An 11,840-nucleotide genomic window follows, 5' to 3' on the forward strand; every position below is an offset into this window, starting at 1 on the left:
CAGTATATGAAGAGTTCAGATGCAAAAGCCTCTAAAAGCCATCTTGGTCAAAAATGAGATAATGATACTGAGTGAATGCTCTCCACACACAGCATATGTTCATCAAGTACTTTCACTTCAAATGCGACACCTATCTAAGCATTCATATATAATGTCCCTCATTATCAGCAGTTTTCGCATTGCTCAATAACTAATTACCCTCCTCCATCCCCAACTCCTCCTCTGTCAGTCAGGATTCAGCCTTCTGATTCTCCTTTGAATCAGACTAATTCTAAAATGTGTACATAACATTATTGAACTTTAACGATATCTGCAATACATTTATGTTGGTTCTATTCTGTTTACCCTGGGGGGGTTACTATATATACAGTATATATAGTAACTTCTAATTTATCTTTTGATGTAAGAAATAAATATGATTGGACACTTCCCTTGTGAGATTCACTCATCAAAAACAGTAAGTGACATGTGACAGTCAGCAGTCTAAACGTGGTAAATTGTATCCTATTCCAAACATAACTCCGTCACCAGCATCCTTACTGCTGCTTGTACATGCATTGTGCAACATCATGAAAACCTGGTGTCTATTAGATGCGTTTGCTAATGGGAGCAGTTCTGGGAGCTCATAGTCACACTTGCAAACAGTAGCAGCACATGAGTAGTGGTAATAAACTGTGATCTGAGTGCCAGCTGTTCCTGCAAGTTGATGTCTGATTGAGCAGAATTATTTAGGATCTGTACTTGCCAACTTGTGAGACCGGGAAAGACCTTTTGGACAGACCAGCACAGCTGTCAAAACTATTAACTACTCATCACGGTTTCAGAGGGCAACTAGAAATACTTCTCATTTACAGTTTACACTGTAGAAAGAAAAGGCTTTGGATTCCACTTGAGGTAGTTATAATGGAAGCTACTCTGTGTATCATTCTAAATCTGTATTCTCTCTTTCTTTTTGCTGTCAATTAACTGTATACATATAACCAAAGGTTTATACAATAAACCTGTCCTTTGCTCTGTCAGAAATATTCTAGAGCAATGCTATAGCTCAGAGGGCTATGTGAGAGGTCAAATGTGTGTTCTTCAACGACAATTGTAGGCCAATTTCCCCAAATTATGTGGGTTTCTCTAAAATGAACATAAAACGGGAACCAGTCCAGGGAAACAGACAGGCAACACAGGCATAGGAAATAACCCAAAACCAAAACACGCTATAATCCTGATAATAACAGTTGTATTTCTAATTCAACCTAAGCTGGACTTCATTTTCTGTTTATAACAGCAGAACTGAGAAATATGCAGTAGCTCAACATAGGGCCTCTATTCAATAGAGGCCGTCAATTTATAATTACTATATATTTCTATATTTAATGTTGTTACATTTAGAAAGTCACACAAGCAAGACAAATCAGAATGGCATATTTTGGCTTGTGCTGTGAATATAGCAGTAAAAGATAATTTTCACCTTGTTCCAGGGCTGTCCTCCAGAATGCCAAATTCTAAGCCATTGCACCTTTGCAAAGTTTATAAAGGAACACTAGCTGAAAAGAATACAACTGAATGCCAATGCACCCACACTTGCAATAGAATCCATGGAGTAAGACAAGTCATTGCAAATGAGCATTTGTTATGAAAAAGCCCTGTTATTTACATCTAAAAAGCACAAACGCAGCCTGAATGAAAATACTAACTCTATAGGTCACTGTTCAACGATGGCAGGTGTCTGGCAACACCTGGTTGTCTCTGAAAATCTGCACTCAACAGAGTTTAGTGCATGCCAATTGCAGACATACATAAAAACCTGCAATACTGTCTGGCAGGATGCCTGAGATTTAGTTTTGTCTTAGCTGCTGTGAGATCAGTACACGTGGAAGGCTTCGCATACGCATTACATTTGGCTTAACGAACAGTAATGGGAAATCATTAACCTTTTTGAATGCAGGCAATTATTATTAAGCATATTTATTCATTTAACATTTGCGGTTGCATTAGTTATGTAGCGACTGCAGCTTCTATATGTTTAATCGTCTTCATATACAAGGACTTGAATTTTAGTTCTAAGGACTTCATCCAAGTTCTCATGACTGACACATCACTAAAACTAAAATAGATAACTAATACAAATCAAAGTACATTAGTTCATCAGTAATCCTAAATAAATAACACTGAGGCAAACACACATGCTAAAATAACAACAACTTACTGACATAGTAAGAACTAGATTATAAAAAACTGAAAAAGAAGTGGAAAGAGGAGAGATAAAAAGCGATACTTATGTCATTTACCGGTGTCCCTGCCCGGTGGAGTCGCACGGTAGAGTCAATGGTCTTTACACTCTTCGGTCTTCACACGACCGCAGCCGCGACCGCTTCTGCGGTAAACTAAGCTTCTTTTTAATTCGTTTAAATCAACTCAAAATGAATTCAGCTGGACACACTTTCCTGTTTATCCCAACAAATGGCCAAGCACAGCGCACGACACTGACAAGGTACGCGATACAGTACGAGACCAAACGCCATTTCAGCACGTCTCCTTTACTTTACACAATATACTTTTCTCAGTTCTTTGATAGTGCATACAGCAGAACTGAACTCTTTAGCATGAGTTTTTAGTATGTGGAGGTTATAGGTTTCAGCTCTCCTGCCGCTTCATTTAGCTCAACCAAACTCTAAGATGTCGTAATCAGTCAAACATCCATCGTCTTCCGACAACCTTCTAGTTATTCAAATCTGTCTGTTCCTCTGCTCCCATATCACACGGTGTTTGAATGATTTTATATATATTGTGATATACTGTATGAGTGGGATATTGCTTTTATACTGTATGACAGTTTTATAAATAAGACTTTAATATTAAGCTTCTGTTTCAGACTCAATGTTCCCAGTTGCATCGAGAATAGTTCCAAATAACAGCATAACTGTCACACATAGCCAAACAACACAGTAGTGGCATTTCAAAGGAATCTATTTTTTGGATCGAATCAACGATTAATTGACTCAGTTATAAAAATGGCTGCCTTCAAAACTGCATACTCTCTGAGTAGATACTTCTTTTGAATAAGTACTTACTTTGTGACCATTTAAAAAGTATGTTCTACAGTATTTACATTAGTATGAATGTGTGTAGTACGAATGTAAACCAGATATACTCCAGTCATCATATTGCCATATTGTCGCTTCACTGTCATTCACAAATCCTCTCCCCTGTGGCCTCATGTAAAGTGTCCATTGGAAGCACAGTTCAAAATCTCATCTGTACGCAGTACGAACAGAACAGCTTCTCATGAAAATTTTCTCTGTAATTCACAACACATACGTATGCACATGAATTTGCTCTAAATGAGTGACCACATACCCAAGGTTAGTCTTTTGCATAAGACATGGCCAAGCCATCTTCATTTAAGGGCGTCTCACACAATCTTTCCTGTAGAACTTTTCGTCATTATCAACAAACATATGACCCCTGAGAGCATGTGCAGCCAGACCCACAAGCAATGCCAAGTGTGCTATCGTTAAAACCAGTTCAAAGGCAATATGCAAATTACATATAGTGACTCAGATTACAGACCTCTCATTAGCCAGCTGTACATATGCATAACTGCATCTTAATGCAGAGGAAATTTGCAGCTTGAGCTATAATGCAGGTTTTCTTCTTTCGCTGGATATGATGAACTATATTTAAGATGAAATATCTATGTATGAAATTTCATTTTAACATGATTATAAGGCCACCTAGAGTAAGTGATTTTTTGTGTAAGGGTGGCTTAATTTGTTCCTACATTTTTCATTTGAAAGTTATTGGTGAATACTAATTTGTTCATGCCTATTTGTGCATACACAAACTTAGTGAGTGAGACCCCTTGTTTTTTGTTTTTTAAAAGCCATTTGAAAAATGGAAACACAGAAAGTGTCCTCGTAAACCCACACACATACAGCACTTGGGTAGTGGCAAGATTGCATATAGCAGATTGAATCCAGTTCCAATCTGAACTCTGGAGCTCTGGCTACCGTGACCTTGTTCTCTGAAGCTGATTCACTAACTAACACAAGACACAAACTCACACACACCACACGCCACCATGACATAGTTCATTATTTATGGGAAGTCGCTATTGGAAGTCTTGTTATTTTATTCATCAAGGTCCCTGTGGTTCTTTTGCCCTGTAGCAAGATGTCTGCTTAGCAGAGGCTGATTACATACAGCATTTCCAAGATCTGAGATCTCTTCTTACTTGTCTGTTCTGAGTTCTCTTGTATTGAAGCATCCAGAAACATTCATGCGACTTCATTCTTGAGGCATTGCAGTTCAATTAATGCAAATGTAAATGGCTCTGTATCTTAATTACTCATTCATTCTCATTCATAGCATTAGAAAATGAAATCTGCTCAAGCATTACATTATTCAGAGTCACCAATAATGACAAAATAGTCCCTAATATTCCTATATCATCAGTTGGGCATAACTAAAACAAGTTATTGGTGAATACTGATTTGGTACGTTATGTACATTACGAATGATCTTATATACATAGCAGTTCTTTTTGTAAATCAAGCTCACTATAAAAGCATTGCAATTGTGCAGTATCAGAGAACAATTTTAGTTTTCAAAGACTTTCAATCACTCCTTCACTCAGATCATGAATTGAGGCTTCATACCAGCTTTATGTCAGTTACGCTTTATTTGAAGCATTTATCAGCACTGCATGCTAGATTTGATTGCATGAATGAATGGCGACCTAGTGGCACTGTTACTTTGAAAATGCATTTAATATTTTATGTATTTAGCAGACACTTTTATTCAAAGCAAATTTCAGTGAATTCAAGATATACATTTTATAGACAGGCATTCAATTGAACATGCCACAGGAGCACATTACTGAAAAATGTAACACACATACTGGCAAAATATAAACCTTGAATGCATTGTAAGTCACTTTATATAAAAGTGTCTGTAAAATTCATACAAGTAAATGAGCATATTTCATGAAGAAGCAGTTCACTTAGATGCTCTGGAATTTTTGCCCATTTTACTTACAGTTTTTGCAACCTGTCAAACAGATTAATGCAACTTTCATCATGGGTTTGGGTCTGGAACTCCCCAGTCTAGTTGGCTATTCAAAAGAGAAAAATTATATAATCTTGTTATTACCTGAAATAACATTTTTTGAAAAAAGTTGCTTGATAGCCCCCAGGCCAAGTGCAAAGAGCAAAGCACAAACCATCAGATGTATACATGGTAGACTAGCTTTTGAGTTTTGTTGACAAAGTAAAGCTTTTTATCTAAAATTCAGGGGGAATAAAATGTATTTTGTAAAATTAAAAAAAGTCTATGAGGGAGAAAAAGCCACAGGCAAGGTAGCGGAGATAAAGAGGCCATTAAAATCAGTCTATGTGAAACCATACAGAGAAAGCAGCAGTATCTGCTAGCTGTTATGCTGATGTTCCTGTAATGAGCAACTAGCATGTTACGTTGTCAACTTAACTTTTATTCTGTTGTTTATGGGAATAGCTGCAATGTTTCGTTTACGCTTTATTTTGTTCCTACAGCACAAAGCTGACAGAGTGTGAAGGGTGCAACTTCTTGGCTTTAAGAGGAATATGTGTGCTCTGAGAAATAAGACTGAAAAAAATGTGAAAAATATTAGCACTTACAAGCTCAGAGGCCTGTTTACAACAGAAAAAGTATTAAATATATTTATATTTTTATATTGTATATATTTGTTTTTATATAGCTAACTGAGTTAAACATATGCTGGAAAATAGGGTTACAAAAATATATTATAAAATAAATGCATAAAACTAAAAATTTGCTGGCCTATAGACATGAGAAGTATTTGAATTTGTATTAAAAACTAAAATTTTGCAATATCATAGCAAATATATCAGGAGACTTCAGCACTCCACTTAATCTCAAAAAGAAGAAAACAAATTCCATTTTTACAGAGATCTTGCATGTGATTTTCTTTCTGTTGCTTAAGGCACTTTGACTGAGCTGAACCATAAAAACAAGTGAACTATTATACATTATGCATCCATTGTATTTTTTAATTTGTAAAACAAACTCATTAAACAATAAACTTTGGTAATTCATCTTGTCTAGCCATAAAGCAATACGCATTAGAGCTTTACAACCATGAGTGCCGTGTTTGAAGCATTAGATAATTGAAAAAGTTGTATGCAATTCATAGTTCAGATTAGTGGTGTAGCGTCAAGTTATCTCATTAAAAAGATATATAGGAAAGAAAATAAGAAAGAGGGAAAAGACAGACACAGTGAACTGAATATCAAAATATTAATTCCAGCTTCTCTTCTATTACTTGATGAATGTGTCAGAAAGAGAGAGAGAGATGTGTAGTGGATTAATGCGGTTTAGTCTTCAATGGTGACATAATCTCTAGGAACAATCAAATCTGAAATTTAACAATAAAATAAACAATATCTTCAGATTGTCTCATAAACAAGATTTCTAGTGTTTATTTTCCCCATCTGTTGTGTCATTTATCTCTCTATTCAATCGCAGAGAGATTTGCAAACCACTTTAGGTGAGAGTGTTTTGTCCATCTCAGGGGTCCTGCATTAATCACCCTCATCTTTTATTTTACATTGGTTATGTTTTATCACAGCAAAAGCAGGTACATTTATTAAGACTCATATGGAAGAGGTTGTTAGTGGGATTCGCGTCATTCATTACAGAGTAACTAGAATAAACAGGAAGTTGCAGAGCCAATACTGACTACAACAATGCAGACGTGACACTGCTCATGTACACACCACATCATAAATAGACACATTTCAATATTTTAAATGCAGTTTATCAACTGAACCATCTGAGATACCAGCCTGACTGTTTTTCACCTTTATTTGTATTGACAGTCAATGATGGCTACCCACCAGCGAAATAAGTAAACGTGAACATAAAACATATAGTAAAAGACTAGCAAAAAAACTAAACAAAAGTGTCCGTACCAGATACTGAAAAAGTTTGTGAATGGAAAATGCTCCCCTCTTGTTGGTCTGGGACATAAAATAAAGATAAGATATTTCAATATTATATGCAATATTACAGTATAAAAGTCCTTGTAACAACCTTGCAATTACTGTTTGTAAATATTTGTATATGTGTGGGTATATGTATTTTTATTACTATTATGTATTATTATTACTATTACACACACACACACACACACACACACATATATATATAAATATATAAAATATTTTTATTCATACAGTTATTTATTATATACCTATTTTTATAAAAAATGTTTTAAACTTATTTTTTATTTATTTATGTGTACTTTTGACTTACTTTTAAAGATAGTTGTTCTGTTTTTGTATTGTTCTTTTGAATTCTTTGCCATAATAATAATAGTAGTAGTAGTAGTAGTAGTAGTAGTAGTAGTAATAATAATAATAATAAACAAAGTCCTTCTAGAACATTTTTGCGACCATTCGTGATTGAGTCGCAAGATGGAGATGTTATAGTAGCACCGGTTTCTGTTTCCCAGAAAAGTGGACTAATACAGAGCACTGCCATGGAAATATTAGGCCTATATATAATATTTATATAAGTCCTTTTATATAATTAAATAATACATCTCTTTTCATGTTCTCTCCATCCTTTCTTCACACTCTGTCCTTCTTTCTGGAAAGCTGTTCAGCTGACTTCTTTGTGTTGTTGTCTTGAGGATGTGATTGGTAGCTTTTCTCTCCCGCTCCCTCCACTTTATTATAGCATGAAAATGAACCTGTAGCTCACCGCTCCATTTTAAATACCACAGTCATGGATAAATCTGCTCTCGTTCACAACCCTGTGAAATATTAAACACACAGAGAGAGAGGGAGAGGGGCGCCCACCAGCCGATGGATCAATATTTGCACCTCAGCGCGAAGCAATAAATATTCGATTGGTGAGAATATGATTATTACGTCGTAGACCTAAGAGATGATTTAATGACTGCAGATGAATAAAGGTAGCACATTCCATTCTCTTTGTCATGCATGATGTCTCATTTATTTAATCTTTCTTTTGTCTCTTTTGATGATGAAACGCCATGCTTCAGAATACGTGCAGTCTGAAGTCAAAGCATGTTTGTGCTTGTACTGGGTTTATAAGTGAAACGTGTGGAATAATGCTGGGCCTTAGATTCAATGCTTGTTCTTGTTTCATCATTCACACTTTCAGATCTGAATCGTGTTATTTTGACTGCTCGCCTTGTTCTGCTGTATAAAAACAATTTCAGAATTGCGAAACGAATTTGATTATAAGACTGCAGCCTGCACATCCAATACAATGAAAAGGGAAGATAAACTGAATTTCATCCAATGTAGGAAACTGTTATACAAACGGTTATGCAAAGATGTTCAGTAAATATGAATATATATACAAATAAATAGGCTATGTAATACAACTCTTATTATATTAAAAATGTTTGGGCATATTGATTTGTACGGTTTTTTAACTACACAGTGCAGTGGCCCTTAAAATTAGTCCAAAATGTATTAATTACAATAAATATATAAGTTCTCAAGAAGAAATTTGCTTTCAAAGTGAAGTTAGTTCTGAGAAAATGTCTAGCAACATTTGTTGAAAGATGCAACTTGGTTTAGTATTTTCCAATGCATTCATATTTTGGGGGGCTACTGTATACATCTTTGATATGCTATAACCTATATGCTGTACTTGTATTTATTTCATATTCAGAGGAAAATAGCAGAATGTACAAATACACCAAACATACATTCACTTAATGCAATGCAAAACATTACATAGACTGCAAACCAAGATGTTTTTAATAAGCATTAACTGAAAACTCAACACAATCACAGTATATAAATGGCTAATTTCTTCACTCCTGTCACATTCATTCAGACATCTATCAAAAGGTCAGAGGGCAGCAGACAAAGCAGGTTCCTAGTAGGCTTGTGGAAAGTGTTTAAAGGTACCTTAAAGCATTGTTGAGAGGATGTGCGAAATGTTCAGGCCTCCAGTGAGTCTGGGGTGAGTGTGATAACAGAGCTGGAGAAAATATCGCTAGCACAAGGGATTTCTGTTAACTCTTATTACTTTTGTTTCATTGCATTTTAAAAAATTTAACAGCTGCTGTGAAGTCAATAACTCTTTTATTCTGGGCTTTTGTTGAATATACTGAGTGTTGAAACTCAAATAACTTTGTTGCATTTCTCATGAGCAGACTTTTATGTCTTTCTCTTTGTTGTTTTTCTTTCACAGACAGTAACTTTGTGCTGGGGAACGCGCAGGTCCAGTCTCTGTACCCCATCGTGTATTGTTCTGATGGCTTCTGTGAACTCACTGGCTATGCCCGTGCAGAACTGATGCAGAAGAGCTGTGCGTGTCATTTCCTGTATGGGCCGGAGACCAGTGATAAGCTGATGGCACAGATCCAGGGCGCACTGGACGAAAGGCGGGAGTTTAAGACAGAACTGGTCTTCTACAAAAAAGGAGGTAGGAGACTCTTCGTTAATTATATGCCTTTGTCTCCTGCACCAAAAGCAAATGACCAGGGATTCATTCCAATTCCCATAATATCTATCCTAAATAGTATTAGTCCATCCTAAATCTTACTACATGGGATATTGGGCTACACTTTATTTTAAGGTGTGCTTGTTACAGTGTAATTATACATATAAGTATACATGTACTTACTATAGGGTTAGGGTTAGGCTGAGGGTTTGCTTTAGGGTTAGTTGCATGTAATTATGCATTATTTATTGTTATTATAATAGTAAGTACATGTAACATGTGTAACAAGGACACTGGAAAATAAAGTGTTAACGGATATTGCATGCCAAAAATGCCTGAATGGTATGCTATTTTTCCCCATAAACTGTTTAAACTGTAAATTGAAAATATAAAATAAAAAAAATACAAATATAAAATATACATTTGGTTAATAATAAATTATATTATTAATTATTTAATTATCTATTATTATTGTCAATAATAATAATAATAAAGTTTCATTAAGACTTAAATGTGACATATCTATATTACGAAAATGAGAGGAGTTAATTGAAGAAGATGTTGAAGCAATTAAATCACTATAGATATGCTGTGGATAAGGACACCAAATCAAAGCAAACTCTAAAATCAATTAATCAGAAATGAATTTTGTATGTACTGAATACTAATCTCACTATTTCGTCCGTATCCTGCAGGCGATAATGAAATAATTAACACAGTGGGGCGATGGACGGATACAAATAAAAGAACAGAACCAAGTGACGTATAGAAAAAGACATTTTAAATTTAATCAACCCAAGATTTTCTTTCAATCTTGAGGAAATGGATTATTTAATGCAGCTTTCTGGAAAAGTTTGTTGAAGTGGTCGATTCTGCTGTTAAATCTTGTATAACTGACTATAAGGAAAATGATTTCCAACACAGCTGTGCTACAGTAGGTTTTCTCTATTGTCTAATAAAATAATTGAACTTCAAATCAATATTTCATGTGCATTTACCTATGTAGTAAGTAGCAGTGTAATAAGAGAGATCAGGTAATGTACATTATCCCTTACTTACTGATTTGTTTAGACGATTGGACATTTGAGTGCTTGCCGTTTTTATGGATAATAAAATGTAAAAATTGAATAAATGCAATCTGAGCTTATATTAAACAGATCTGAAAGGAAAACAATGGCATCTACAATGGCTCACTTTAAAAGTAAGCTTCCCTCACAGTAGATGCCCAAACAAATACAATTTCAGTCCAGACTACATACAAATTGGCTTTAAATGCATGCCGTGTTCTTTAACGTGTGTCTGGAGCAGCTGAGCATAGATTACGATAACATCATAATTGAGCAGCTGTCTGTCTTTTCTCCCTCACCAATTTCCTTGAAAATAACACGATATGCCTTTAAACTAGCCTTGAATAAACAATGCCTCAGAGATGACGGTGATTTCTGATGGCTTGATTTGTTCCATGTTGAACGTGATACACAGAAAGAGCGCAGCATGTTGTATAGTTAATCCCATCCACGTTTTTACCCACCTGCGGTCAAGAGAACACAATTACATCCGTGTACCAGGAGACCACTGTGAATTGCTATGAACATACAGCGTAGTCCTCTCTGTCAAACCCTATCAGACACCAGAACAGGTGGAGAGAATTTGGCAGATATTTGGACCAAAATATTCTTGAAACACAGCACCGTTGACAACCGATTTCTCACCTGATTCACTTCAATTTAGCATTCGTGCAACATTCATCAGAAACAATTTGCCCCCTGCAGCCTGAATTCACAGAGTCCGATTCATTCATTTGGCTGGTATGTAAGAGATACTCAGCAGCTGTTTGTTGTCTTATCAAAGAGAATAGGCTGTTTATGTATTCTTTCCAGTTTGAACAAGCCACTACAGTCCCAAACAGAACTCTGAATGCTTCCTCCATCACGTCGCCTCTGTGCATCAGCCACAACAACACTCCTGCCACTTTGTCACTGAGTCAAAGGACTTCTAAACATTGGCACTACCCGAACACGTCTCACACACCTCTCGTGGCCTCCAAGTTCAGGTTGAGGTTGTACATGGTTAAAAGGGAATAAAAGATCATAGCTGTAAGACTGCTGTAAATTCCCCCCGTTGCATGGCTGCCATGTTGCATTGAGACACTGTCAGTCCTCTGTAAGATAAAGAGCCTTAACAAACTGTCAAATACAGATTCAATTATTACTTTGACATGAATTAAATAATTAAAAAATAAGAATACAATAAAATAAGAATGACAATTGAACTATCAGTCATTTTATAGTGGTGAAATAACATTATAGCCCTGTTGAAAAAACAATAGACACCATCACAAAATTTGTAATGGTTTTACT

At 35.6% G+C, this 11,840-nt stretch overlaps 1 protein-coding gene across 1 annotated transcript in view; it reads left to right on the forward strand.

The window, feature by feature from the left end:
- The window catches only part of LOC107551953 (potassium voltage-gated channel subfamily H member 8-like), a 128,758-nt gene that overhangs the window by 73,933 nt on the left and 42,985 nt on the right, over positions 1–11,840 (forward strand). Inside the window, exon 2 of the mRNA XM_016233760.1 lies at positions 9,229–9,462. Within this exon, the coding sequence (XP_016089246.1) occupies positions 9,229–9,462 (234 nt within the window). The remainder of the gene's footprint in view (positions 1–9,228; positions 9,463–11,840) is intronic.

Source organism: Sinocyclocheilus grahami, unplaced genomic scaffold (assembly GCF_001515645.1).
Source record: "Sinocyclocheilus grahami isolate Dianchi unplaced genomic scaffold, SAMN03320097.WGS_v1.1 scaffold438.1, whole genome shotgun sequence".
NCBI classification, from domain to species: domain Eukaryota; kingdom Metazoa; phylum Chordata; class Actinopteri; order Cypriniformes; family Cyprinidae; genus Sinocyclocheilus; species Sinocyclocheilus grahami.